Source organism: Neohortaea acidophila (assembly GCF_010093505.1).
Source record: "Neohortaea acidophila strain CBS 113389 unplaced genomic scaffold BDY17scaffold_4, whole genome shotgun sequence".
Taxonomy (NCBI): domain Eukaryota; kingdom Fungi; phylum Ascomycota; class Dothideomycetes; order Mycosphaerellales; family Teratosphaeriaceae; genus Neohortaea; species Neohortaea acidophila.
Genome location: NW_022985513.1, coordinates 1232371 through 1259753, shown reverse-complemented (window position 1 = coordinate 1259753; position 27383 = coordinate 1232371). Strand labels below are relative to the sequence as shown.

The following is a 27383-nucleotide window of genomic DNA, read 5'->3' as shown; positions in this document are numbered from 1 at the left end:
TCTTGCCAGATTCTTTTGGGTGGTCCACCAGTGTTGTCTGTACAGTAGCATCGATGTTTCCTTTGAGCCCAAATCGTGGGGACCAGATGTGTTCCTCGATGGCGATGAGCTTCCCAACGCTCATCCACACTTGCTCGCCTTGCCTGTCGTCCACCAAAGCCACCTCAGAAGGGGTGTCGGCCACAAAGATGCGTGCCCAGGAGGCAAGCTCGGCCATCTTTGCGGTAATCTCTTCCACAGCAAGCACCGTGTCAGCCATGCCCAGCTCCCAAAGGCTTTCGACATGGCTCTGTACTGTGCGCTCCACCAGCTGCGAGAGGAAGTCACTGCTCCACTGATTGGCAGACAGAGCCTGTTGGAAAATCTCATGCAGTATCTTTCCATATACCATGGACTTGATCGTGTCACCCGTAGCTTTGATGCGATCTTGAAGGACAGCTTTCCGAATGCAATCGAAGGAGTCGGCCACTGTGGTTGCCGAGAGCATATGATCCGGGTGAACGATGAGGAGTGGGCTGTGTTCGGAATCGGAGATCGTAAACTGCCCTGGCGGAGATGGAGGCAGCTCTGCAGCAGACGACCTGCGAAGGTCTGCGACATGGACAGTGTTGCCGACATTGATCGAGGTGGCTGTCCAGGAACCTCGAAGCGTGATTGCCGTAGTCTTGCTTGTTCGTTCTTCCTCCGTAATGAGCACTGTTTCGGGGCAGCGACGCCCCCGATCATCCGTATAGTCTCCTTCCACGACTTGCTTCACCACGTAGCGCTGTAGATTGTTGCCAGAGTTTGCTTGGAGCGATGCCGATAGAGTGTGAGAATTCATCTGGCCGGGGGCATGTTGCGAAGATCGTTTGGGTGGAGAGATCTATACACGAATAAGCTATCTAATCTTCACGGCCGACACATGAGAGATGTTACTTGCCCTGACCGCTTGTGTGGCACTCATCTCCGCCTGTGCGAATGAAGCCTCGTCGATATCGCCCATACCAAACTCATCGTTGTCATCGACATCGAAATCGAAATCGTCGTTGAGAAAGATAGGCTGGGCCGCGGATCCCGCAGCAACAGTGCCCGGTACGGGCAGCCGGGGAATTGTCGGTCCGTGGTCGTGAGGTGGTGGGTTGGGATGTGGCGGGATCTGGTACAATGACCTCTGTTCTAAGGGATGATCGTGGCCTGTGATTTCTTCCAAGTCCTCGACAGAAAGATCGAAGTCATCGCCAAATTCTTCAGCTGCTGCCTTTGTGACGGCTGCAGGAGGAGGAGGTGGCGGCATCTGCGTCGTCTGTCTCTCATGACTTGGCTTTCGTACGATAGACGGCCTCTTGTAGGCCGGTAAAGGTGCCTTGCTCTGCAGATATAGTGGAGTCGAAGTGGCCGCAGCCATCTGCACAGAAGGAGCGAGGTTGGTGTTGTTCGCTTCATGTGTGGCTTCGTTGCACTGGGGTTGCTCTTCAACATTGCCGCTGACATTCGCAAGAGGTTTCGCTGTAGCCTCCTGAGCCTTTGAAAGCAGTTGCGCGACTTGCTTCGTTTCCAGAGGGCTTGCCGAAGGCAAAGCATTGAACACGTCCCTTCCACCTGTTTCTGGGAGCGGACTCGAACTTGAAGGGCCTTCGACGCGCACGGTTGGCTTTGATCGATCTTTGGCAAGTTTCTGAGTGGCAAGCGAGTCCTCGACCTTCTTCAGCATATCGGCGAACTTGCTCTTCTCGCCCGTCTCGGCCGCAGCTGCCTCTTTAAGCAGATTGATGCTCGTCTGCCCGTTCGGCTTTCTTCGTTTGCTCTTGCTATTAGGCCAGTCGTTGCCTGTGCTCGCCCATCTCCGAAAGCCTGCGCTTCTGACGGGAGTCTCAAGCGCACGCGGCGACGCTTGGAACAGCAAGTGACTGATGTCGGGCAGCTTAGCATCGCCATCTTGCTTGCCCGTTTGGTATTGTTGCCAAAGGTCTGCAGTCGGGTCAGCAGTCGAGTCTGCTTCTGGTGCCTTGTCGCCTGGAGCAGCTGCAGCGGGGAAGAAAGCGGACGCCTCGCCTCGCTGAGATGAGGTGTTTGCACAAGAGGAAGGAGAGGAGCTTCGGGCGCGCTTTCGTTTGCGGTTCGGCGTGAGCAAGGTGGAGGAACTGTTGGGTATCCAACCAATGAACTCTTCTGGTGACTCGTTCTCTTTGTTCCCTCCCTTTGCGTTCTCATCGTGATTCCCGATCAAGTCTTCGAGGGAGAGTCGGGCGCCCGGGGTAGATGGAAAGGTGTTCGCATGTGACAGTAACGGAGGAGCAGCAGGCATGATGTGCTCGGTTGGTGGTGCGGTATCGGTATTGGGGACTGTGTCGGCGAGAGATGTTTCTCGTGGCCCCTGAGTGGTATTTGGGGGATGGGGTGCGATTACGTCCTCTTTGTCATTGCCTGCCACGGATTGGTCTCGATCATCGGGCACAAATTGGAATGCCTTCAACTTCTGTTTCGCCTGCGAGGTAGCCGGGATCGGAGGCTGAGGAGGTGGTGCTGGCCTATTGTTACTGCTCTCGCCCAGTGGCTGCTTGTTCGGGTAGCGTTGCCATTGTCCCGGTCGTTTCTGCGAATGCATGAGTTGGTTCAAGCTGGCTTGCAAGAGGGATAGGCAGCCGGGCTTTACCTGTTGATTGTTCTGATCGAAGAAGCTCTTGGTGCGAGTCGACATTATGATGTCGAGCCCAAACGCGCCTCGAGAGAAGTTTGGCGGCTATGAATAGCCATTCGACAATGTGGGAAGGTTGATCGGAGATTTGGTGGTGGAGGTGTCGATGCGGCTCAAAGATGTTTTGACTGAGACGCGGGGCGGAAGACGCGATCTACGGAACGCCAAACAGGCGCGCTCTACGGAAGGGCATATCAGTGTTTGAGTCATTAATCTACCTCACTTGAATCACGTGCATCATACTGCGCATTTACACGAAGTGATGCAATGGATGCACTTCCTTGATGATGGCCAAATACGGGTGGATATAAAGAGTCACTCTTCGAACACCTCTATTGTGCCTCCATCAAAATCTTGGTCCAGTCCCAGGGTGCCCACTTCTTCCTAAACCCCTCCACTCTACGATCACCTCTCTCCCACCGCCCTTGCCTCTTCACAATCTCCGGCCCTCGATCCAGCATGCCGCCCACAATCTCCCGCGCAAACAAATCGCCCTTGGGCCACTTCCTCTCATCCTCAATCACGTGTCCCATGCCGCCGTCGAGATTGAAGAAGACGTGAAAGTACGGCATCTCCTTCACCATGGCCTTGCGCAACGCCAGCTTCCCATATCCCGGCTGCTGCGAAAGGGCAAGAGTGTCAATGATGGGCTTGTGTTGGCTCCATTGCTCTGCAGAGGCGAGAATGGCCTCTTTGAAGTACGCCGGAGCCGTGTCGGCCAGGTGGGAGGGGAGAGGAACGGCGTTGAGAGCAGCGTGGCCACGTTTGGAATGCATGTGCGCCGCGTTTTCGTAGAAGATGACGCCGCGGCCTTGAGAGTCGTAGTAGCGCGTGAGGGATTTCATGAAGTTGCGCATCTCCTCCCATTCGTCGTCGTCGCATTCGAGCAGGTTCAGACGATGTTGAATGGGCACAATGACGGCGCCTCCCTTGGTCATCTCAGGCTCCGTGGGCAAGGTCAGATACACTCGTGTTGCCAGACTGACGACAGGCGCGGTGGGCAATGCTTCCGGTCCGTCTCTGTCCTCATGATGACAGAGGGGGCAATGCTCCAACACCCTCTGCATCTTCTGGAAATCGCCAACAGCCATGCTACGAAGATTCGTATCGCTTTTGACCACCTTTTTGGAAAGATTCTGGGCGTTGTCGTCCATGTAGTCGAGATCGTCCACAAACTTGCCATCTTTGGCAATCCTCTCTGCAAAGGCGCGGCCTTCGTTGCCCATCCCGCCTTTAGTTCTGCGTTCCTGTCTGACCATGTCTTCAATACTCATGTCTTCGTTCTCGACCACAAGTCCGCGCTCTCTGCCCCTCTTGCCACTCACGGCCGTGACTTCGCCCGCCCGGCCGGAAGCAAGCATTCGATTTTCCATGTTGTTCAAGACGACGACATCGGATTGAGCCGAGTTGGCCGACGAAGCCTCTTCTGCAAGTCGGTACTCCTCTTCTAATTGAGCCAAGTTCGGGGCCTTGCGAAGTCGGGCCTTCATGAGCTGGGCCTTTAGCTTGTTGAGTGCTGTAGTATCGAGTGGCGCCGTCTTCAAAGCATGCGTGGCCGAATCTTGCTCCGGCATGGGCTGGCCTTGTCGCGGCTCAGCTGCGTCATGCTCGTTCTCAGGGACATCAGACTCTCGCCTCAGCCCGGCTTGCATTTTTCTCTCTTGATACAGCTCGCCACTGGGCTTTTCCAATCCCACATACTCCTTTCCGTACATCTTCCTGCGGTCCAGCTCGCGCTCCTCCTCTCTCGCATCGTCAAAGTCTCTCAAAGAGCCGAACCTCTCAATAGCAACCTCCTCCACACTCTTTTGGCTCTCCTTGGCAGTCCGATACACGGCTTTGAGTTTCGTCATGCGCCACGAACTGCCCGAATCGCCGAAAGTGTAGTCAACATCATGCTGGGCAGGCTCTGCTGTGACCGCCGCCTTCCCCTCATCCTCCTCATCCTCCTCGAAATCCCGTTCCAGGTCAGCGAGATGTTGGTTGTGCACTTTGAGCTCATGACCCTCCTTTGCGCCGACGAATTGACTTGGCGGCGCCTTGGGTTTTCGGCTGGCGACAATCTCGACGTCCATAACTGAAGGCTGCTGCATCCAAGCGTCGCGCTGGACTCTCTCCCGCTCTGTGGGTTGGTCTCGCTGGTCTAATATGTCTTCTTCTGGCGGCGCAGTGGCGGCCTCTTTCTCCACCCACTCGTCTTCCTCTTCATCCTCGGCGGGGCTGTCGAAGACTTTGACATCCTCCGGTGCTTTCGCAGTGTCGGCACGGTCTGCGGACGTCGAGCGGGGTCGTTTGCGGTGCCTTCTACGCTCCTCTTTCGTCTCGTCCTCATCGCGGTGGCGTTTGTGTCTGTGCCTGCGCTCTCCATCTCGTGAATCACGATCGCGATGGTGTCGGTGGGAGCGATGTCGATCTTTCTCGTCTCCGTGCTCACGGCGAGACGAATGCTTCGACTCGCGAGACGCGAGCTTCTCCTCTGCGAGCTCGCGCTCGAAATCTTCCAGCCCCATCTTGCGGTGGTTCCGTTGTGGTCAGGGAAGAGGTGGTGATGGCGGGGTTGAACGGCGCTCACAAAAGTTGTGCTGGTCCAAGCTTCGAGACTTCAATTTTTTGACATCACTCGAAGCGTGGCATGTGACAGACATCTACCCTACAACCTCTCCAGAATCTACCCGAACGAAACGATGTGTGCGCCCTACACATAATCACACTCGCACAACTGCCTCCGCCTCATTGACTCCGCCGGACTGCACAGTATGGCTTCGCCAACCAAGCCACCCGTCGCGGTGGTATGCATCGGCATGGCAGGCTCCGGCAAGACGACATTCATGCAGCGCATCAACAGCCACCTTCACACCCTCGCCGTCGAATCCCCCACCACACACACGCCGCCGTACGTGCTCAATCTCGATCCCGCCGTGCGCAGCGTGCCATTTGAGAGCAACATCGACATCCGCGACAGCGTCAACTACAAGGAAGTGATGAAGCAGTACAACCTCGGGCCCAACGGCGGCATCCTCACCTCGCTCAACCTCTTCAGCACCAAAATCGACCAGATCATGGCCATTCTGGAGAAGCGCTGCCTGCCCTCCGCAACCCCCACCCCCACCACCACCTCATCCTCCTCACAGCCTGCCGAAACAACCAGCAGACCCCAACACATCCTCATCGACACCCCAGGCCAAATCGAAGTCTTCGTCTGGTCCGCATCAGGCAGCATCCTGCTCTCCTCCCTCGCCTCCTCCTTCCCCACCGTGCTGGCCTACGTAATCGACACCCCGCGCACCACCGCCAACACCTCGACCTTCATGTCCAACATGCTCTACGCAGTCAGCATCCTCTACAAAATCAAACTACCCATGATCCTCGTGTTCAACAAGACCGACGTCAAAGACGAGTCCGAGGCGGTGGAGTGGATGCGCGACTTTGAGTCTTTTCAAGCAGCACTACGGAAAGAGGAAGAGGATCAAATGGCCGGACAGGAGGGCAGTGGATACATGAACAGCCTGCTCAACTCGATGAGCTTGGTGCTGGAGGAGTTCTACAATCATCTTTCCGTCGTGGGCGTGAGCAGTATGACGGGCAACGGTGTGGACGACTTCTTCGCGGCGGTGGAGGAGAAGCGCGAGGAATTTGAGCGAGACTACCGGCCGGAGATGGAGAAGAGGGTGCGGGAGGCGGAGAAGCAGAAGCAGGAGATTCGCGATCGCGAGGTGCAGAGGATGATGAAAGACATGGGTGTTTCGTCCAAAGCAAAGGGGACGGGGAAGTATGCGCGACAGCCAAAAGAGGAGGCCGAGACGGTCAGTGATGCGGAGGAAATGGAGGCTGACGAGGCAGAGGATGAAGCTTCCGGCATGGTCGACCCAGACGATGAAGGTGAAGAGGCGGAAGAAATCGACGGAGATGGCGATAGTGGGTTGAACGAGAGATATCGACAAGCCTTACGAGGACAAGGCAACGATGGGATTGGCCGGGTCGCAGATCACATTATGCGGAGTCAACGGTGATGCGAACGTCGGGAAGACCCAGCGAAGGCGCCACGGAGTATTAACATTAAGAGGGTAAGACTACTATCTGTCTGACAAAACATCTGGGTATCAACAAAAGATGATGCAAAAGCAACATTCAAAGACATGCACCGATTTCCCCAACCACCTCTGCCGCCTACTGCTCGATGCTCACGACAGCATATGGATGCGCCCGCTACGGCTTCGACCATTGCTTGCCCTCGGTGAACTTCGGCACCTGGCTCAGCATATAATCCTTGCCCTTGAACTTCTTGACAATCATGGACGGCACCGAGTGTCCATTGAACGCGCCAAGTCCGGCCTTGGCACCAATTGGGACTAACTGAGTTTCGGAGTCCTTGCGGCTGAACCTCTTCTCCGGGACCATGCCCGCCTTGGCCTCGGAGCACAAGTCGTGGCTCATGTTGGCGGCGGCGACGGGGAACGACTTGAAGAAGTTGAGCACGCCGCCTTGATCGACGCCCGCGACGTCGCCGACGGCGTAGATGAATTTGTCCCCGGCCTCGTCGACGCGCAGAGTGGCCGGGTTGACCTTGACGTAGCCGTTCTCCTGCTTGAGGAACTTGGGGAGGAACTCAGTGTTGGGCGTGACGCCGACGGCGGGGATGTAGACGTCGGCCAACAGACTTTCGCCATTGTCGAGCTTGACTTCGACGCGTTTGTCCGACGTTTCTTGGGTCTCCTTGACACGCACGCCATACTTGACCTCGACGCCGTTCTTCTCCAGCTGCTTCTGCGCTTTGTCGGTGAACTTCTGCCCGAGGATGGGAAGGAGTTTCTTGGAGCCGGCGATGAGCGTGATTTTCGCTTTGCCTTTGAGATGCGCTCCAAGTTCGCCGGCCGTCTCGACTCCAATTGGGCCTCCGCCTCCGATGACAATATCCTTTGCGGACGCGAGCTTGGCGTTCATGTCGTCGAGAGCCTTCTGCGACACGGTGTGGTCGCCATGGAGCGTAGTCAGAGGGGTCGGAGACCGGATGCCGGTGGCGATGATCAAGGCATAGTAATCCAAGACATCGACCTTTTCATCGGAGGTCTTGAAGGAGACCTGGCGCAGCGCGGTATGCACGCCCTCGATCGTGCCCTGGTGGAAGTGGATGGCGTCCTTGAAGGCCGGGTATTGCTTAAAGCCGGCCATGATAGGGACGAAGGCGTCGCTGTGCTTGATCTCCTTCGTTGACACGATGGCGCGCGGCGCGGAGATGTGCCACCAAAAATGCGTGGATTGGTCGATGATGTGCAACTCATACTTGACGTCCTTGACCTGCTGGAGTTTGGGCAGGGTGTGTTTGAGTAAGTAGTGCGCGGCGCTGAGGCCGGCGACGGAGCCGCCGAGGACGACGATGTTGCGCGTTTCCGGCATGCTGTTTTCCGTTTCCAAGAGGTTGCGATGAATGCGCTGAAGAGATGCTCACGCGATGCCAATAAGAGTCCGATAGGAGTATGGATTTACGATACCCAGTAGACACGGGAAGAGGTACGAAAGAAATGCGCGATTACACGCGATCTTAGTCAGACGAAAATAGACACAGTACTCGGAAGAAACAAGGGAGTGGAAGATTTGAGATTAAAAGTATTCTAGCGACGAGAAGTTCAGGAGGTGACGTGAGATAAACTTCGGCCTCGTGAATTATTAATCTCGGTAGCCGGAGCCGGCGCTTCTATCGTCCCGCTGGCGCCGCGGAGGTTCCAGTACATCAAGATGTAGAGCAGCAAGAGCTCTCGTTGATTACCAAGTTCGTCGGTGTCTCAGGCCTGTCTCGCTCCGTTCTACCCGGCCGAAGGATTTCTTGATTGACGGATTGGAGAGTGTAGTACATCGACGTAGCAGTGTATGACTGAGTGGATACGACGCACGCGATCTCGTGGACTCTCATATCGACAGAGAGGCTACACCAACACTTTCTCCGTCCGACGGATAATCTCCTCGTACACCGTCCACGTCAGAGCACTGCTCACCGCCTTCCTGCCCAGCCGCAGACTCAGGCCGCTGAACATGCTCCGCAGCCCTTCGTGCTTCAGCATAAGCCGCGCCGCCTGCACCATGTTCCCGTACTTGCCCGGCGCAATCTGTATGCGCGTCTTGATGGCGTCGAAGGGGTTTGTTATCGTCGTCGCCGTCACGGCAGCCAACACGCCCGAGGCAAAGTTGATCATGACGCCGCTGGAAATGGAGCCCACCGTCCCCGCCGGCGTCACCAGCTTGCCCAGTCGCGCCTTCGCCTGCTCGTACAGCACCACGTACATTCCGGCGTACGGCGCATCCCTCACCGCCGTCACGCCGAACCCCGCAAAGAAGCCCCTCGCCCCTTCCTTGGCAAGGATGTCCCTCCCGGCTCCCATAAGCGAAGTGTAGGCGTAATGCGACGACTCGTAGCGCACCTTGAGTACCGTAATGGGATTCACTACGAGTCCCGCCGCAACCCTCGCAAACGCCCCCGTAGCCAGATTCGCCACGTTGCCCAGTTTCGGCAGCGCAGACGATGATCCGCCCGCTACTACCCTTGTCCCGTCCCCGCCAACAGGTATGGGCGGCATCTTGGCCGCATATTGCCTCATCTGATTGAGCATGCCAAAGTACAGCGCGGAGCCGAAGCCGGTGCGGATAACGGAGGGCGTGGTGCCGCGCCAGAGCTGGCGTATGGGATTCGGGCCCTGCAGGACATCGCGGAGGGCGTGGCGGAGCGAGGCGGCGTTGGTCTGCTGCACGCGCGTCTTGAGCAAATCGGCGGGTTGTAGGAGGCACGCGCTGACTACGCCGGAGCCGAGGCCGGCGGCGAAGTGAAAGGCTGTTTGTTGCAGAAAGGCGTGGACGTCAGTTGGGAACTTTTTCGAGCTCGACCAGGTGCATGCGGGAGGCGTTAGACTTACCGGCAGACGACTTTCTCTTCTGCACTCCATCTGACATTGCCGAAACGAGCGATCAAGGCATTGTCGAGGGGTGAAAGAGGAGTCCAAGTAGCATCTTGGAGGGAGGTGGTGGGAAGGTGGTCGCGCAGCTGTGGCAGTGACGCGGGAACTTATTGGATCTGAAACGCGCGAAGTGATGTAATCGATTTGCACTCGGCCGAATAGGCCAGCATGGGAACACCAGCAGTTGGTCAATGATGAGGAAAGATTGGTATAAACACAATTTTACACAAATATGGTCAGTCTCTACGAATCAGAAAGGAAGCGATCAGTCTAGGGGGTATCTTGCGCATGCGCCATCGAAAATGCAAGCGTCCTCCTCCTCCGCCGTCACTGAAGAGATGTCGATGAAGCATCCTAGCTCAACTCGACATTCTCCGGCTCCCCATGTTCGAACAAATGAAAAGAAAATGATGTATCAGCATGCACACTCGTGGTGAGATTATGTCGACCCTTCGCCAGCATCACCAAGCTCGGCTTCCAGATTGCGGAACGCTGGAGGTTGGTGGTCGGCCATATCGTCGAGGTCGTCATCCTCGAGGCCGTCGTCGAGGTCCTGCATGTGTACGTGGCCTTCCTCTGCATCCAGGTCGTACGATTGGGATCGCAAAAGAGGCGTTGTTGGTCCCTCGGACGTGAAAGATGCGTGCCTGCCTCCCGCTTTCGATGCGGCTGAGGGTGCCTGACTCTTGGACTGTGTGCCCGGTCGGGAGTCCAGCTGAGGAGCTGAAATGGCAACACCAGGCTCCGGGCTCGGTGTATTCCGCAGATTCGAGGCCGGAGGCGTCATGAGTCCCGACGCATACCCAGCTGGGATGGCGGTGGTGGTATGAGCCGCTTTAGAAGGGGTATAAGCTTGTGCGCGGCGGGCGCGATTCAGTTGTTGCTGTTGGGCGTTCTTGAGCGCCGCGCTCTCCATGTTGCTTCGCCACTTGTTGAAAGCCGAGGAGAGCTGGACGGCCTTTGGCGTGGCGAAACTCGAAAGACTGGCAATTGCTTGCTCGGGAAGGGTCTGCGGGCTTTGGCTAAGCCTGTCCCTCTCTTGCCGCTCCATCTGCAGATTTGCTTGGATCCTGATTGCGGTGTCGCGCACAGCGTTGCGATCGAACGTCGGCTGGGCAAGGGTATTGACCAGATCGGTCAGCTCCTCACCTCGCACCGCCAATAACTCTCGCAGCCACGCGATCTCGTCGTCACGCGATTTCAGCTTCGCCGACGCTTCGGTCTCGGAGTGATTTCGTAACTTCTCAATCTGAGCTTCGCGGTCTTGCAGCTGTTCCTGTAGAACAAGAATAGATTCTCGGAGCGCCTGTGGTGAGATCTTGTCGGGCAGCGTCGAGGTCTTAGTAGCGGTGCTCGGTAGACCTCTAGATTGCGCACTCATCGCGGCAGCCTGTGCCGCAGACTTTGCAATCTGCAACCGCTCCTCGAGATGTAGTACCTTATCCTGGTAGTGTTGCAATTTCGAGTCCGAGAGTGCTAGGCGCTCATTCAAGAAGAATTCGGCGCGCTGCTTGTCCTCAACCGCATGGCCGAGAGCTCGTTCGTGGTCGGCGTGCATTCGTTGCATGAATGTCTCGTGCTTCTCTTGTGCATCGTTCAAAGCCACACTATGCGCGTCGTTGACTTTGCGCAGAGCTTCTCGTCGTCCTTCGTGCTCTTCTTCGAGGATGCGCACATGACGATCTTTCTCCAACTCTGCTTGGGTCTTGACGTTGCCCAGTTCCAGCCGTAGCTTGGAGAGCTCGCCCTCAAGTTCAGCTCGCACCACATTACTTTGTTGATTGGCAGCTTCGAGTGACCTCTGCACGCGTTCAGTCTCGGCACGACCTGCTTCCTTGGCTTCGCCATGATCGCGCTCGAATCGTTGAGTGAGCAGCTTCTGTTCGGCCAGCTCGGCCTGCAGAGAGCGCACCGTCTCCTGCAGCGCCTCTTGGGCATTCTCCTTAACAGTTCGAGCTTCCTCCTCAGACTGAGAACGAGACTGGACATCAGCACCACTCTGCGCCTCCAAGGATTCACACCTCATTCTGTACTCATCTTCCTTCGCCCGCCAAGCCTCTTTCTCGCTCGCCAGTTGACTCGCTGCGGTGGCGATGTCCGAGTGGAGCTTCTCAAGTCGCCTTCTCATCCCGCTAGTCGACTCTTGAGACTGTTCAAGTTCGCGCTCGAGGCTGACAACAGTGGCTTCAAGATCATCCCGCTCTCTCCGAGCATCGGAAACATCGTTATGCAACTTTGTGCTCGTTTGTTGATGTTCCTTGAGTTGGTGCTTGACCTCCTTGAGATGATCTTCCCGCTCCTCGCGTTCGGCGGTCAATTCGTCAATGCGCTGTCGCCACTTGTGGCTCGACGTGCGATACTCTTCCAAAGTGGCATATGTAGCAGTGTTCTCCGCTTCCCGCGTCTTGACTTGATGCTCCAAATCGCTCTGGGCTTCCTCCGCTGCTTCGATCCGCTGCAGCAGCTCAAGCTTTTCCCGCTCGGCCGCACTCAGCTTCGAGTGCTGCTCGTGCGATGTATGCCGCAAAGATCGAAGGTCTTCCTCTGCAAGATGTAGTGCTTTCCGCGTCTCGGCCTCACGCTCCTCTGCAGCGCGTCGGAGAAAGTCATCTTCGTCTCTGGGTCGGTTGATAGCGTCCTCGATAATAGCACGGACCTCGTCCAAGTCGAAGCCCGACGAGGCTGCCTGTGCAAACGAGGCCTTCATGTCTACCAGATACGAATGAAGGTCTTGAAGGTCGAACAACGACTGCGAGGGGCGTGCCGGACTTCGCTCCCGTAGTGCCTCCGCCACGGCCGCTTTGATTTGATCGACTCTCTTGTCCTTACCACGAGAGATTGGACGCTGGCGCTGCTCTTCGGACAATTCGTCCTCGTCATCGGCATCGCTGTCCACTGCGGACGAGCTGCGTTTTTGAGTCAGGTCGCGCGATGTCGGACGCCTGTCAATGGAGCTGTGGATGGCTTGCAAGCTCTCCTCTAGCGGTCGAAGTCGTCGCTCCAGCAATCCACCGATCAGATTATCGATATGGCTATCTAAGAAGTTGCTCCTCTGATGCAGCTTATCGTCATCGTGCGCAGAGAAATCGGCAGACCAGTCGCTTGTTGGAACCTCCGCGGCCTTGTTCAAGCGGTTGACCTGAGACCAGCCGCCAACGACATGCTCGCCGCTGTCCGTACGTTCATGTATGGTGAAGGAAGAGTCGCCTGGGGCCTCTGGAGCGTATTCACTACGCCGTGGACTTGGGCTAGGGGCGGCGCTTCGCTCCACTCCCGGTAAGTACGTCACGCCACTCATCACAGGAAGTTCAGAGCTGGGAAGGGGCGAAAGTGCGCGAGGCTCTGGAAGATCATCATTGCCATCGATCTCGTTCAGTTGGCGCATGACAGCGTCAATTTCAGCGAACGACGGCTCAGGCTCGTAGTGAGTCGGCTCGCCGTAGCCCTCATGGTATGTTGGTAGGTCTGGAGATTGTCTCAGCCTCTCGCCACCCGGAATGGAAGCGGACTCGCGCGGTTTCAAGGGCGACGTTGGTACATCGTCGTCTTGCGATTCGTCTTCGTCCACATCCGGTAGGTTGAAGCTGTCATCGACATCTCTGCTGGCACTGCCTGGCGCATCGACCGACAGGTGGGGCCGGAAAGGCTGCGCCAAAGCAGAGAGCGAGCTCGAAAGCCGATGCTTATGTAAAGCGGCCTGCGGCTCGATCTCGTCATATGTGCGGTCAAACTCGGAATCGAATGCGTCGTTGGCAGTGTCTGAAGCTCCTGACACTGCATCTTCCTCGCTATCGGCAGCACCTCCGACGCGCGTTTGGTCATCCGATGTGGAACGTGGCTCGTCATTCAACCCTGGCCGAGACTCGGACAGACTTTCAGTCGCAAACGCTGGCATTGGCGTGGGTTCCGCAAATCTCGGCACTTCGTCTCCATCGTCACCAACCTTTCTCGCTCTCTTCAAGCGATCTTCGCTTTGTGCAAGGCGGCCCTCATCATCTTCATACTCAGACTCGGAATCCTCGTCGGAGAGATCTTCAGGTTTTGTGATGGGCACGGCCTTTGATCGCTGAGCTGGTCTGATGAACTCTGGGATTTCTACCTTTCCAAAGATGGACGGACCGGAGGCGGCCGCGACGGGTTCTGTCGGCTTGGGGGCCCCAAAGACTGGTGCCTTTGGATTGAAAGATGGCCCACTAGTGGAGAAGCTGAACTCAGCCTTTGGCATGGCTTGCATTCCCAGGGGTTTGAACTCCGGTGCGGCCACATTGAAATTGCTCGAGGAGATTCGACGATTATGACCGGCAGGAGGCAAAGGCTTTGAGGTGAAGGAGCCAAACGTGAATGCTGTCGAACCAGGCTGAAAGGAAGCGTCTGGGTTGAATTTGAATGCCGGGGCAGCTACGTTGAAGCGCGAGCCAGTCTTCTTGTGAGTGGACAGAGTCCTGGCAGCAGATTCTTGCACAACGTAGCCAAGGGAGAGCGGATCCTTCTCCGGCGTGATCTTCGTCTGCGTTGCTTGCTCATCGGAGCCGCTCCCGCTGCTTTCCTCTTCAACCACGATGTAGTCTTGTGATCGCCTTTGCTGGCGCTTTTCAGCCTCGAGGAGTTCCCGCTCCAGGCCTTCGCTGATATTGTGCCGATGACCAAGGGGCGTAGGAGTGGCGATTTCCGCATGGAACTCGGCGCGTTTGTGGGGTGGGACGTATGCGTCATTCGATTCCAGCCCACGCTCTGTCGCCGCGGGCTCTGATTTTCCGAGGAGCTTTTCTTCATCGTCTGCTTCTTCCGGTAGTTGCGACAGGTTGTGCTTGGGCTGTGCAACTGAGCCGCTCGGTGTGACCGCTGCAATCGATTGAGGCTGTCGAGGCGTGTGATGTTGGCCATGCTGTTCGCCTGCCTGCTCCTCTGCAACAACACGTGTAGAACCAGGGATCGCAAACTGACCCTGAGGAGACACGGATCGCAGTCCAGAAACCAGGGATGGTGGGGAATACTGCTGCTCTAGCGGTGACCGAGCATTGAAGCTAGGCGGTTGGATCTGCTGAAAGCCGAAGGGACTCGCAAAGACAGAGTGCCGATGAGCGTGTCCAAATGGCGCATTGACCGGGGAGATGGGCGATACCACGGACATTGCGTGTGAGTGACCACGCACCATTCCCGGTCGGCCTAGGATTGCTGCAGAGCCGGTGGGGATTGGTGGGGAGTATGGTAATGGCGGATACTGCCCAGAGAGTTGTCTCGAGACATCCTGGGAGGGAGTTGGAGCTGTCTCCAGCGGTCCACTGCTCACTCCTAGCGCAGCTAGTTTTTGCTCCGTCAGGAAATCCATGTATGCCGCCCACTTATCCAGATCCGGCAGCATGATCTTGAAGTCCCGTTGGCGCAACATAGCTCGCGATTCGTTTTCATCAGGAAAAATTGACTTCGCATGGACTGCACCTTGCGAGTCGTCCGCGACTGCAGGCATGTCAAACCCAGAGATGTCGTATCCAGCATCCTCCAGACGTTTCAAACGCTCTTGGTGCTCTTGAAGGCTCGAAGGCTCCGCCAGTCGCGAGGCATTGTAGTCGATATCGGGTATCGAGATCACGCACGTCTTTCCCCGCCAGCTCACTTTTTTCTTACTGAAGCGTGGGGCATCCAGACGAGATTTAGTTGGACTCAATGGTGATGAACTGAGAACATGATGTTGAGCTTTGTCGGCTGCTCCAACCTCGGACGCATTGGTGTCTGGCAGGGTGTCTTCATTGCTGGCTGGTCCTTCGTTGGCAGTGCCTTGCTCAACGATGTCTCCACCAGCCACCCGAGTTGCACCCTCGGACTTGTCATCACTTTTATCCGCAGTACTGTCCACCTTTCCACCAGTCAATCGTTGGCGAAACTCGGCTTCGAGTTTTGCAGTGTCAACAGGAGATGGCGTATCCGCCCATCGTGATGCAAAGATCCCTGGTTCGATTTTCTTCTGGTCTGGCTCGGATGGCGGCGACATCTCTGCGCCTGTCGGTGGGTGGAACCTGGGAGCCGGCTCCTTCTGTGGTGTCTCATCGGCCGGGGGTGTTGCCGCCCAGCGAGACGCAAACAAACTCGACATCTCGTCGGATTGGCGGCGCAAATCGTTCCAGAACGATTGCTGGCTGATGGTTTGGTTACTCCCCCGAGACCGGTGTCCTCGACTATGCTTTCGCCGAGATATCGGTAGCGATCCCGAGAATGATGTGCGCCTTAAGTGCTTTTGTGCTTGATCGGGCGTGCTGTCACTTGGACCCTCACTCCACCACTCAGCTTTGTCCAACTCTTCTTCGGGCTGTGGCAGCTGTACCCAACGTTTGCGAGCAAAGCGTGGGGTAGCCTCCGAAGCACCGGGCACGATGCTAAATGCTTCAGGCCCAGACTGGCGCGGTGCAGGCAAGTTGAAGGCGCCGAGACGATCAGGCAGGAGCTTTGCCAAGCCGAAGTTGGGGATGGGAGACGACTCGGACAACTCCTCGCTGGGTAATGCTTCGGACGGGGCGGACGGTGCTGTCCGTGAGGGTGAGTAGTCGTATGGTGAACCCCAAGTTGCGGTGTAGAATGTCGGAGCTGACCTGGGCACCTTGCTGCGGGTGTCTGCTGGGGTCTTCGGGTCGATGACCTTGCGCGTGCTGTCAGGAAAGGACAACCAGTCCTCTTCCCGCAAGCGCGTCGGCGTGGACAGCAAGGCTTGTCGCCCTATAGCGGCATCGTAGCTGGGTGCGGGAAGAGGCGAAGAAGGTGGTGATGGAGGGGATTTTGCGGCCGAGTCAGTCAATGTGGGAGCCGACTTGCCCTCCACCGTTGCTCTTTGTTTCGAGCGACTACCAATCACTCATCGGCAGTCTCTCTCTGGCCTTGACGAGATATTTCGCTACCAATGACGCGTTCGAAGTCCCGGATTGGCGCGGTAGCGTAGTAAAAACGCGGTCAAGGACGCTGCGCTGGTCGAGGGTACTCGAGGTCGGAGAGCGACAATGGGAAGAGAGTGACAAGATGCAGGCTCAAAGAAAGATGTAAATGGCCATGCTTAGTCAAGCGACACACACAAGGCTCGGAGGTGTGGTAGATAGCTCGACACCTCACCGTTAGAGCATGAGGTGGACGTGCGCGGGAAAAGTGCAAGACGGTCAGGAGTTGTGATTGGAAAGTTTACGTGACGTACGGGTTCGCGTTGAGCTGGCGGTGCTGTCATGAACGCGGGGCGTGCTGTAAACTTTGCATTCACGACAACGGCACATATTCGACAGGATATCGCTCTTGTCTTGGAAAACAAAAGTATGGATGCTGTCTCTGCTGTCGACGTGAGAGTATGTGTAAGACTACCTATCAATGGAAGCGAATCTTGGCTAAAAGGCTTGTGTTCATGAAGCTAGCTGCTGCATGTCTCGGGTGGTGGTGTTGTTCGCTCCACCTAGCACGAGGCAGCATAGTACGAACCGAGCGAGGGAGGCTACACTCAGCGACCTATCCCCTGCGTGTGGTTGATTCTGAAGGGACTGATACCACTTTGAATGTCCGTGAGAGCCGAGTGAGTGGCGCTCTGGATCTGGTGTCCAAGTTTTCACTTAGACGTTGCATCCGTGCACGATCGCTGCCGGGAGCCATCTCGTTTGAGCCGGAAGCTGGAGTTCCAGCAGGAGGCAGCGTCCTTTCAATACCGACGCGTTCGCCTCAGCTTTGACCAGCACTCCCTTTGAAGATTCGTTCCAGATGCTGCTGGGCGTTGTTGTACGTAGTCTCGAGATAGTGAAGCTTCTTGCCCAGATTATCCAGTTCCTTGTCGACATCTCCCGATTCCTTGGTCTGGCGGCTCTGGATTTCTTTCGTGGTTGTCAGGACAAACCTGGCTCATTGGTAAGTGATGAGGCGAAGATCAGTCTGCGGCGGACAGCCTTACATCTTGCCTACACCATCATACACGGGCGTCTCTACGGGCACAGTATCCAGTTCGCTCGATGACAGTTGCAGCATGCGCTTTTCGCGGTTCTTCGAAGCGATCTGCCCGCGCACAATCTGGAGTTGTTGGGCGGAAAAGGAGGCCTTGGCTTCGATTTCTCGCAAGACCTGGAGCACATTAGTCGTTTGCTGATACACGCTGCTGAATTCCAACTTACCTCCTGCAGCTTCTCATTGGGTATTGCCATCTTTTGAAGATGCGACGGATGGCTAGCTGTGGGCTCAACGCGACACAACTTCCCGAGTTCACGAGTCGGTGGTGTGGAGAAGAGAAGAGTTGCGGCTCTGCACGAAAGCGGAGCGAGCGGCCGCCGGATGACGCACGTGCTTTGGCCGCGTGTGAGCTCATATGCATTTCACCATGACCGACACATCACTATCACTGACGACGCACATCCTCGGAACTAAACTCGAACTTGATGGGTCGACTGCGATATCACTGCCAAGGACCCCTCGGAGTTTTCGTGGACATTGACAAACACCCGCAGTCATCACGGCATGTCGTGGTTGCCCTCTGTGCCCTACCATGTCCCTCCACCAGGGCAGGGATACTGGGCACCAATCACTTCTACGCTCGACTGGTGTGAAGAGGTGAACCGCCCCAGGATCAGGTGCTTTGCTCGAACTGTTACTAAGCGCACATGTAGAACTACTATGCCACACACTACGTTGCAGAGATCGTCAACACCCTGACCAATGTGTTCTTCATGTGGCTGGCATTAAAGGGCACATACAACTGCTATCAGCACGGCCACGATCGCATCTTCCTCATCACCTTCTTCGGCTTCTTTCTCGTGGGTGCTGGAAGCTTTGCGTTCCACGCCACGCTCAAATGTAGGGCCGAGCGTCGTAGTTGGAGAGCGGCAGTGCTGATGGCAGTGTAGATCCGATGCAGCTCGTGGATGAGCTCTCCATGATATACTCCACCCTTCTTATGCTCTGGGCGTCGCTATCCCACGAGCGCGCTCCATTGACCCAATTTCTGATCGGCGTCTTCAATCTTGCACTCGCGGTCTTCATCACCGGATACTACCATTACCTTCAGGATCCCACTTTTCATCAGAACGCGTATGCTCTTCTGACCGCCATCGTGTTGATTCGAAGCATGTATATCATGGAGGTCCACCTGCGCCCCTACCATCGGAGAGGGGAAGCGCGAAAAGGCGTGAGCAAGGCAGAGATGGAGAGACAAGATGCGAGAGACAAACGCATCCTGAGAACCATGTGGACGATGATCCCTTGTGGTCTCGGAATCTTTCTGGGCGGCTTCTTCATCTGGACGCTCGACAATGTGTACTGCAGCAAGATCAGAGCATGGAGACACCAGATGGGCCTTCCTTGGGGAATCTTGCTGGAAGGTCACGGTTGGTGGCATCTCATGACCGGCACCGGCGCGTATTATTACATGGTCTGGGGCATCTGGCTTCGACATTGTTTGAATGGGCGGCAGGACGAGTTCGAGTTGATCTGGCCGAGTCTGTGGACTTCACTGCCGCGAGTCGAACGTCGTACGTCTATCGGCAATGGAAGAGTGAAGAAGATCGAGTAGAGGCCTCGCCGGCAACTTCAGAGAATTGCACATGAGATGTGCGTTATAGAGATAGAAACACGCGGTGCCGAGCTCGCATAACCCGCACCGCGGACTTGAGTCCGATCCATCGAAGCTTGGGGGAGATCTTCGATCCCATGTCGAAACTTGGAGTGTCATTTACCTGCCCGCGCATTCTCATTCGCCATGCGCGAAAGGCTATATGGAGGGACGTGGGGCGCGGCCGCAGCTGTGCAGAAAGGCTATGGCATGTCCCCCGGGTCTCAGAGCTTCCCCCGGATATGCTGGTCGACGTCATTACAACGGCGGCCAATTGCGGTGTCATGCTGTACATCATGCACAGGGGCAAGCGTGCATGAAGCATTGAACAGACGTCAGCTGGTAATCGTTGAAAAGCCCGGGCAACGGTCGGGCGGTGGTGTGGCGACGGTCACGAGATTGCAAACTGATCGACGCGAAAGCCAGCATTCTGGCAAGCGCGGTCGCATCTCCGATCGCCTTGCAGAGCGGGCAACGGCAGGCTGATTCTGGCGAATTATTTAATTGGGAGAGAGTCAGTGCGACAGGACGCGTGACTGGGACTGGGCGAAATGCTATTCCGAAAAGCCAGCCGCCACTGCATACGACTGGCCTCGAGCTCCTTCGTTGATTACTCTTGGATGGATGCAGCGGCTATCTGGAGCGAGGCGGGGCCCTCGTCGACCGTGGGCTTTGACCATCTTTTTTGAATCAGCAACGGTTTCAATAGAAACCTTATGGCTGCTTTTGACGCACGCGATCGATGACCACTCCCGCACTGGCTTCTGCCACCCTTGCCACACGAGAGAGAGAGAGACGCGGCTAGCGATCAAGGTCACGATCCGAACACCCATCTCACCTGCAGACATTTTGCCGCGGCAAACGGAGCGGTCACGGCCATGGCACCTTGGTATGGCGGAAACCAAGCCGAGCGGGCAGAGAGAAAACCGGGTACGACGCCACGGGCACGAAGAAAAGTCGGAGAGAGGCGCGCCAGTCCCGGGCGTCTGGTGCGGTCGGATTGCGGAAGACGTTAGACCCCATTTCCCCTGGGTGAGAAAGCGCTTGGATTCGCCCTAGTTTGCTGGAGCAAACGTGGGGCTCCGCAGGCCGATCGGGGTACGTACCCCCGCCCGCCCAGGGAAGGTTTTGCTTAACGTTCATGCGGCTGGCCGCTGCTGCCATCATGGATCCTCGAAAAAAACAACGACAAGGCGCGCCAGCCGAATGGGAATGGCGGAGAGGTGGGTCTGACGCACGCGCCTGCGTGAGACTCTTCCACTTTACGGTTCGTTCCTTTGGAGGTGGGTTTAAGACAATCAATGGGCGGATATAGCGCCGTCGCCCTCGTGTTTATATGCGCTCGACTGCCCCCCGAATTACGTCTTTTGTCTGCTGCCGCTCGAATGCCACCCGCGTTTCTCTGTCTTGTTCGCCCCGTCGACCCCCGGCTTTCCTCGTAGCTCACCGGCCGCAATGGGTTCCATGGGCATTGACGTCTCTACGTCAGAGGCATCGACTCCCACCGAACAGCATCCGCCCACCCCTGCCTTCTCGCAGAAGCGATCCGCTGGCGAAGCGGGCCTGAAGTCGAACGGTCTTCGCCCGAACAAAAGCGTCAAGCGGCGAGCTTCCAAGGCTTGTCAGTGTTGCCGCGCGCGCAAAGTCCGCTGCAATGTTGTAGAGCATGGCGCGCCCTGCACGAACTGTAGACTCGATGAGGTCGAGTGTATCGTCTCCGAGAGCAAGCGCAAAAAGTACGTACTGCTGCAATCTTGCCTTTGTGTTTTACTCATGAAATCTTTGACTAAGCTCGAGGCGCAGGAAATGGGGCGAGCTGACTCCCGATCGAGTACGCAAGGACTCGCTCCCCAAGGCGGCACCATCTTTGCCACTGTCGGCAGCTCCGCCATATGAGCCGCTCAGAAGGATCAGCGAGCACGTGCCTCATCCGCTCTGTACGTGTACATATGCTCGCTGAGCAGGAAAGCTCGCAGCACTAACGAGGGAGCAGACCAGGATCTCAGCAGAGATATGAATGGCAGCCATGGCAGCAGCGACTCCAAATCCTCGGTCTACCCCCCGAATCTGCTCATGAACCTGCAACGACCCAGTCAGAAACCGAACGGCGCTGCAGATCCCAGCTCGATCATCGCGCGGCTCTTCTCAGACCGCACTCCCTCGTACAGCCTGCCCGCATATATCAAGCCCATCCCCACGAGGGTTGGCCACGACGAGATTGTGTTTCTCGAAAAGAAGGGCGCCTTGGAAATTCCTCCTGCACCACTACGAGACGCTCTGCTCCAAAGCTTCGCCGAGTTTGTCCATCCGTTCATGCCCCTGCTGAACATCCACGAACTCGTCGAAAGCATCGATCTGAACGATGGCTCACAAACCATCAGTCTGCTCCTCTTCCAGGCAGTCATGTTTGCCGGAGTTGCCACCGTTGATGCGGGAGCCCTAAGGGCCGCGGGCTACACGAATCGCCGAGTCGCACGGCGCGCCTTTTTCCAGAAAGCCCGCTTCCTCTACGACTTTGACTACGAGGTCGACCGCGTGGCGCTGATTCAGTCGCTGTTGTTGATGACGTACTGGTATGAGACGCCAGACGATCAGAAAGATAGCTATCACTGGATGGGCATCGCAGTGTCCCTGTCCCACACCATTGGTCTGCATCGCGACCCGGAAAACTCGACGTCCATCGAACCCGCGCGACGCAAGCTGTGGCGACGGATCTGGTGGTGCACATATATGCGCGACCGCCTGATCGCCCTGGGCATGCGGCGACCCACCAAAATCAAGAGCAATGATTTCGATGTGCCCATGCTTACATTGGACGACTTCGAGATCAAGGCTGTGCCGGAGCGACCGACGTGCGTTCCCAGCGGCTGCAAAGTGCTGCGCGACGCGGAAACGCAAAGACGGCTGGCCGTCATGTGCATTGAAAAGGCGAAACTGTGCATCGTAATGAGCCATGTGCTCAGCGTGCAATACTCGGTGCTGCACAACAATCACGGCGCGGTGACGGAGGAAGGCTCTACGCAAACGACGCTGATGCTCGTTCAAAACAAGGCCGAAGTGGGTTTGGAAGAGGTGGAGGCGTGCGATGCCGAGCTACAGGTGTGGAGGGACGCGCTCGCCGATGAGGCGCAGTACGTGATCCCAACACACCAAGACATCAAAGGCGGAGATGCGAGCGTGATGCTCAACTCATCGCTACTGCACATGATCTACTACGCCACGCTGTCAGCGCTGCATCGGCCGCAGGTGTTGCCTGCAACCGGCGTAACGCAGCGCAATCCGTCCGTCGAGACGGTCGACATCTCTCGCAAGACCGTGCGGCTGGCAGCAGCAGAGATCACCAACATTGCCACGACCCTCTACAAGCTGGATTTGGTGCGCAACCTCCCCACAACGGGCATCACAGTGCTGCTCCCGGCCATCATCATTCACCTGCTCGACATCAAGGCCAACGACGACGCCACGCGGAAGGCGAGCTTGAAGGGCTTTTGCGAATGCATGCAGATCCTCGCGCGACTGCGAGACATCTACGCCGCGGCGGACTACTCGACGGCCTTCCTGGAAGCGGCGATCCGCAAGGCGGAGATTTCGTGGCCGCAGAAGTCGGAGGAGATGAAGGGGTCGAGAAGCGTCATCACGTCGTCGCAAGGGCTCGTCGACGCGGGCAAGAGACTGCATCTTGTTGCTTCGACTCCTGTTTCCGGCGCGCTGACTCCACCTCCGGAAGAGCACCGATCGTCGAGTGCAGGGGAAGCACTGTCGGATCAAGAGATCCACATGCGCCTGAATTCGTACCTGGCCTCGACTCCGCCCGACTCGGACAACTACCACAGCGGCGACAGCGTGGACATGAATCTCGACCTCGGCCTCGAGGAAGAGATTGAGCCCGATTTCGCCGCGCTGATCGATCTCGATGCTGCTGGCGACGTGTGGGCGCTGGAAGACGAAGCGTTGCAAGGCGCCATGCAAGGAGAGAGCAGTGGATTCGCCATGGACGTCAACTGGATGAATGGATTGAATGAGGAAGTTGCTGTTCCGGCGTAGGAGGGGAAATCATTCCATCCTGTTCACAGAAAGAGTGTGTGTTACTATGCTGCAACCTGCTATAACAAAATGTACATTTTAAACCAGTATCGATGCCTCTCCGTCTTCCACTGTGGTACGAGGCGTGCTTCCCACCCACTATCGTAGGGACAGGCGAGTTTGCTGCAGTCACGAGGAGCGAATTTTGATTGGTCCGGGGATGAGCGCGGGGCAGAACGCGCTAGCCAAAAAGTTATTCCCGACAATAGGAAGGCCCACTCTTCGTTTCCTCCCCGTCAGCGGGTTTTGCCCACACGTCGTTTGATGAACGCAACACAGCCTGTCTGCACGCCATGTACCCGGACCAGCATCATTCCTTAGCGTTGACGGGTGAAATGATGGTTTGCACGGCCGAGATTCGCGCGATGTGTTCAGCCTCGCCGCTCCGAAGTTGGCCGAAACGCGGGCGGGAATTAAGGTTTGTGACAATAGGAACTGCGGCTGGGCTCGACAATAGCAAGACGACAATCGTTACGCAGCCCTGCGCCGCGCCCGTCCCAGGCCTGCCTGCTTGCTATTGATGTTTGCAACTATTGTCGAGTCACATTAAATACGGTGCTTCGTGCTTGCTGCTCTTCTTTCTTCGAGTACTTGAATCCTCACACTTCTCCGTCCTCCCTTCTTCTTGACTCGACAGCCTTGCGAGCCGAGAATCTACGCCGAGTTCCATCAACCTGACTGCACTCTTCCTTTCGAGGTCTCATCGTCTCTCAACCCACTCTCACATCTCAACATCATGGATCCCAACAAGCAAATGTCGCGGAAGATGCTAGTCGAAAGAGCATGCAAGACCGTCACTCATCGTCCCCAACAATCACAACAACCAAATGCCGATCCCATACTCTACAACCCGAGTCCACCAGCATACTGCATCAACCTCGGCCACTCCGTCAACTGCGATTGTTACGACTGCCTCCGCAGCCTGCCACCCGACGGCTCATCGGACGACGAAGACGAAGACGACGAATCCCCGCTAAAAGTCACCATCAACGCCGAAAAGTCCATCAACGGCCACGGCAACCTCGTTCCCACCACTCCTCCAGGGGCAGACGCAGCCAAGATCAGTGCTCTGCTCTTGCAAACCCTCAATCAGATCAACAACGCCGCGACAGCAGGACAGCCCGCCCGTGCACCGCGACGACCGATTAACGTCGACTTGACTATCAATTGCGGCATCAAGATCGTCGGGGACAAGAATGTTATTGGGCATATGACGCTGACGCCGAAAGTCCCGAGTGCGTCAGCTGTTGCTGCGACGGGATCTACTGCTTCTTCTCCGACTGCGGTGGTGGCGGAGGAGGCTGCTGTTGCCGGAGCGAAGAAGAGGAAGGCAGAGCATGACGGGAAGCCGAGCCAAGACGGCGGAAACGACACGCTGATGGAATAGGGCTTTGCGCACGCGTGTACTGTTGTGTTTGCTTTGCTTGCCGGATGTTTGTACGCGGGGAGTTCATTGTCAGCCGAGCGTTAATGTGTTTGCGACCACCACACAGCCTTACGATGTCATCTTAGCCAGCGAGTTTGCTTTCGAGTTTGCTTCTGCCGCAAGAACCGAAATTTAGTTGGAATCTAATTTGAAAACAAACCAAAGCATCATCATTCGCCACGCTAAAAGTAGAAGACGAAGCGTCGCACAAATCAAATCACACACTGTGTGCGCGTGGGAATCTCTCCCTAACCGGACACCGCCGACTTCCTCGACCCGTATCCCATGCTCAAGAAACTCCCCACGCCCGCAGCACCAGGATAGTTGCCTCCGCTCCCGCCCTGCCCTTCCGCGGCCAGCCGTCTCTCGCGATACTTCCGGCCGTTGATGATGTTCTGCAGCCGCTTCCTCTCCCGCGGCTCCGTGATCTTCGTCCAGTCCAGATCCTCGCCGGGCTCGGCGTAGTTGATGATGTCCGCCATCGTGCTCGCGCTGATCTGCCCTTGTCCGCCTGCCGATGCGCCGGTGTAGAGGTGCGCGGAGGGGTTGACTTCTTGATGATGCATATTACGCGGAGGCGGGGTGCTTTGCGGGAAGACGGTGATGTCGGATTGCAGCTGGGAGATTTGGCGCATGGGTGGTGGGGGTTGCTGCTGCTGGTATTGGGATTGATGAGGCATTGCTTCGCGGCTTGGTTGGTGCTTCTCTTGATGGAAGAGGTTGTAGCTCCACGGAGGCAGCTTCTTGTCGCGTTCGTACAGCAGGCCGCAGTTGTGGCATAGTGTCTGTGAGGACGGAGTTAGCCAGGTGGTTTATGCCGCACAAGATTGACATCCAAACTTACTCTTTGACCAGCAGGCCCATCCCTCACGCCCCAGACGGCGGAGCCCCAGACCTTGCAATGTCGACACTGCCAGTACTGCCTTTCGCCCTCGGTCAATTGGCCCGATGTGCCCCCAAATCCAGCAACTTCCGGTGTATCGCGTCCAACAGGAGAGAGACTTCGGAATCTGCGCTTCTTCTTCGCTCGCTCTCCTCGGCCCATGCGCTCGTCATCATTGCCCGTAATGCTGAAGACGTGAGTCGAGCCCAGACCGCCGGCAAAGTAATCACCCGCACCACTGTTCTGCGAGGGAGCAGCATACGCTGTGGTGAAGCGCGCGTTTTCCCTGCGAGCCCGACGAAGCTGCCGCTCCCGATCGCCTTCGCGCCGCTCGATCTCTTCCTTGCTCAGGACCTCGATCTTCGGCTCCCAATCATTGCCAAGCCCCACATCATCGAACCTCCATCCCGCGCCGACTCCAAAGGCGGGTTCAGCAGTGCCGTGGAACTCGCAGGCTTCATTCTCGACATTGCCCTGGGGGTCCACGCCGCTCCCTACCACACCCAGCAAAGTGCCGCCGTTATCAATCATTTCTTTCTTCAGTCGCAGACTGGCTTCGTATATCGCGTGCGCCATACTCGGTACCCACTCCCCACTCAGCCCGAGGTCTGCGCAGGTCTGTTTGGCGAAAATCTCCGAAAAGCCTACGGGATGTAATAGGTTCCATTCGAATTTGTCGGTGTACAGTTGGTTTTGAAGATTGATGGACAGAGTGACAATGCAGCGGTGAGTGTCGGGCGGGTTGTGTACATACGAGAGGGAGGAGTCCTTCAGTAGCGGCTGAGCTGTGGCGGTAATCGCCGGGGTGGACGCGCCATTTGGCAGAGGCGTTGATCGCTCAGAAGAGTGGTTGAAGCCATTAAGGTGTGGTCGAAGAAGGGGGTTCGTGTTGGGAGTGTCGATCTGCATAGGGGTGGATGACTCTTCCCGAGATATGGCGTTTTGGACGGAAGGGGAAGCGGCGCGAGTAGTAGGGGCGGCGGGATGCATGTAGCTCGGTTGGAAGAGCGGGTGCAGTGCAGTTGCTGCATGCTCTTCCAGTTGTTGCCGTATCAAATTCGCAATCTCGAGGACCATGGCCTGCCTTCTCGCGACTGGAAAATCCAACTCGTCCACAAATGTCTTGGCGAACTGATCCGGGGTGATTAGGGCCTCGTGCAGATTCCACAGAAAGCTGTCTTTCAAGCGAAACTGTGGCGTTGGTTCCGGCGCTTTATACGCAGGCAAGTTCTCGTCTATGCCAAAGTCTCTGTGGTTGTTGGGAGTTGGAAGCGCAGCTTCAGGACGGAAGGGTGCCACGTCGAGATCGATGCGTATGGGAACGAGCGTGGTACGCAATGCAGCTTGGACGTGCACTTGTCGTTCCGTAAGCACTCTCTTGGGCTTGCCCATCCATTCTCGCCAGATGCCTTGCACATCGACAGGCGAGTCCGCTTGTTGGCCCAGCTCTTTCTGCGTAGCCTTCTGCGCCTCCGCGTCCACATCTCGTCTCTGCTGCGCCGTTCGCAGGCCCGTCTGGCGGCGAGGACCATCCGAGTCGTCTATACTGTCATCGTCGAACTCCTCGGCGTAGTTGATCGCTGTCGTGCCGCGTTTGGTCGTTCGAACGGATGGGACGGCGGATTGGGGTTGGACAGGCGTCAGCAACGAATTGCCGTACGCGCGCATTCGTGGAGCATAGCTGGAGACGAAGGCTTGCGGCGCATTAACGCGGTTTAGGTTGACCGCCGACATCGTGAAGGAGTGGATGGTGGAACAGCATGAGGCTGTCGTCCAGTCTGTTTCTCAAGGCCAGTCCCTGAGCGGGATGATTC

General features: G+C 56.7%; 11 protein-coding genes across 11 annotated transcripts; 4 read left to right on the top strand and 7 right to left on the bottom strand.

The window, feature by feature from the left end:
- Positions 1-880: 880 nt before the first annotated feature.
- Positions 881-2680, bottom strand: BDY17DRAFT_309652 (uncharacterized protein; the record flags this gene model as incomplete). Its single annotated transcript, XM_033735357.1, has 1 exon — positions 881-2680. The coding sequence occupies one exon, from the start codon at positions 2678-2680 to the stop codon at positions 881-883; it is 1800 nt and encodes a 599-aa protein (XP_033590978.1).
- Positions 2681-2921: 241 nt separating this feature from the next.
- On the bottom strand, positions 2922-5233 carry BDY17DRAFT_295578 (CwfJ C-terminus 1-domain-containing protein-like protein). The gene has a single exon (XM_033733319.1). It carries the CDS (start codon positions 5185-5187, stop codon positions 3010-3012), a length of 2178 nt encoding a protein of 725 aa, XP_033590977.1. The 5' UTR covers positions 5188-5233; the 3' UTR covers positions 2922-3009.
- A 200-nt stretch (positions 5234-5433) lies between these two features.
- BDY17DRAFT_249457 (uncharacterized protein) lies at positions 5434-6687 on the top strand (the record flags this gene model as incomplete). Its single annotated transcript, XM_033730977.1, has 2 exons — positions 5434-6417; positions 6505-6687. 2 exons carry the CDS (start codon positions 5434-5436, stop codon positions 6685-6687), a joined length of 1167 nt encoding a protein of 388 aa, XP_033590976.1.
- Positions 6688-6883: 196 nt separating this feature from the next.
- On the bottom strand, positions 6884-8071 carry BDY17DRAFT_323259 (uncharacterized protein; the record flags this gene model as incomplete). The annotated part of the gene is made up of 1 exon (XM_033736980.1): positions 6884-8071. One exon carries the CDS (start codon positions 8069-8071, stop codon positions 6884-6886), a length of 1188 nt encoding a protein of 395 aa, XP_033590975.1.
- A 185-nt stretch (positions 8072-8256) lies between these two features.
- Positions 8257-9838, bottom strand: BDY17DRAFT_295575 (mitochondrial carrier domain-containing protein). Its single transcript, XM_033733318.1, has 2 exons — positions 9580-9838; positions 8257-9497 (listed from the first exon to the last, which is right to left on the bottom strand). Exons 1-2 carry the CDS (start codon positions 9614-9616, stop codon positions 8599-8601), a joined length of 936 nt encoding a protein of 311 aa, XP_033590974.1. The 5' UTR covers positions 9617-9838; the 3' UTR covers positions 8257-8598.
- Positions 9619-16044, bottom strand: BDY17DRAFT_127713 (uncharacterized protein). The gene has a single exon (XM_033729379.1). It carries the CDS (start codon positions 15710-15712, stop codon positions 10061-10063), a length of 5652 nt encoding a protein of 1883 aa, XP_033590973.1. The 5' UTR covers positions 15713-16044; the 3' UTR covers positions 9619-10060.
- Positions 16045-17304: 1260 nt separating this feature from the next.
- BDY17DRAFT_309646 (Prefoldin) lies at positions 17305-17777 on the bottom strand (the record flags this gene model as incomplete). Its single annotated transcript, XM_033735356.1, has 3 exons — positions 17305-17476; positions 17531-17697; positions 17748-17777. The coding sequence occupies 3 exons, from the start codon at positions 17775-17777 to the stop codon at positions 17305-17307; spliced, it is 369 nt and encodes a 122-aa protein (XP_033590972.1).
- A 310-nt stretch (positions 17778-18087) lies between these two features.
- Positions 18088-19138, top strand: BDY17DRAFT_248955 (alkaline ceramidase-like protein; the record flags this gene model as incomplete). Its single annotated transcript, XM_033730943.1, has 3 exons — positions 18088-18180; positions 18237-18423; positions 18474-19138. The coding sequence occupies 3 exons, from the start codon at positions 18088-18090 to the stop codon at positions 19136-19138; spliced, it is 945 nt and encodes a 314-aa protein (XP_033590971.1).
- A 1494-nt stretch (positions 19139-20632) lies between these two features.
- BDY17DRAFT_309645 (fungal-specific transcription factor domain-containing protein) lies at positions 20633-23221 on the top strand (the record flags this gene model as incomplete). The annotated part of the gene is made up of 3 exons (XM_033735355.1): positions 20633-20913; positions 20981-21114; positions 21171-23221. 3 exons carry the CDS (start codon positions 20633-20635, stop codon positions 23219-23221), a joined length of 2466 nt encoding a protein of 821 aa, XP_033590970.1.
- A 457-nt stretch (positions 23222-23678) lies between these two features.
- BDY17DRAFT_295569 (uncharacterized protein) lies at positions 23679-24842 on the top strand. The gene has a single exon (XM_033733317.1). It carries the CDS (start codon positions 23997-23999, stop codon positions 24645-24647), a length of 651 nt encoding a protein of 216 aa, XP_033590969.1. The 5' UTR covers positions 23679-23996; the 3' UTR covers positions 24648-24842.
- Positions 24843-24934: 92 nt separating this feature from the next.
- Positions 24935-27303, bottom strand: BDY17DRAFT_249481 (uncharacterized protein; the record flags this gene model as incomplete). Its single annotated transcript, XM_033730979.1, has 2 exons — positions 24935-25471; positions 25531-27303. 2 exons carry the CDS (start codon positions 27301-27303, stop codon positions 24935-24937), a joined length of 2310 nt encoding a protein of 769 aa, XP_033590968.1.
- Between the last annotated feature and the right edge of the window lie 80 nt (positions 27304-27383).

What these genes read in the sequence shown, in the direction of transcription:
- BDY17DRAFT_295575 (XM_033733318.1), bottom strand. Translation starts at nt 9,616, where the DNA reads ATGTCAGATGGAGTGCAGAAGAGAAAGTCGTCTGCCG. An exon ending in GAAGAGAAAGTCGTCTGCCG is followed by an intron (nt 9,498 to 9,579) that starts GTAAGTCTAACG and finishes TGCAACAAACAG; the next exon opens with CCTTTCACTTCGCCGCCGGC.
- BDY17DRAFT_295569 (XM_033733317.1), top strand. Translation starts at nt 23,997, where the DNA reads ATGGATCCCAACAAGCAAATGTCGCGGAAGATGCTAGTCGAAAGAGCA.
- BDY17DRAFT_295578 (XM_033733319.1), bottom strand. Translation starts at nt 5,187, where the DNA reads ATGGGGCTGGAAGATTTCGAGCGCGAGCTCGCAGAGGAGAAGCTCGCG.
- BDY17DRAFT_127713 (XM_033729379.1), bottom strand. Translation starts at nt 15,712, where the DNA reads ATGTCGAGTTTGTTTGCGTCTCGCTGGGCGGCAACACCCCCGGCCGAT.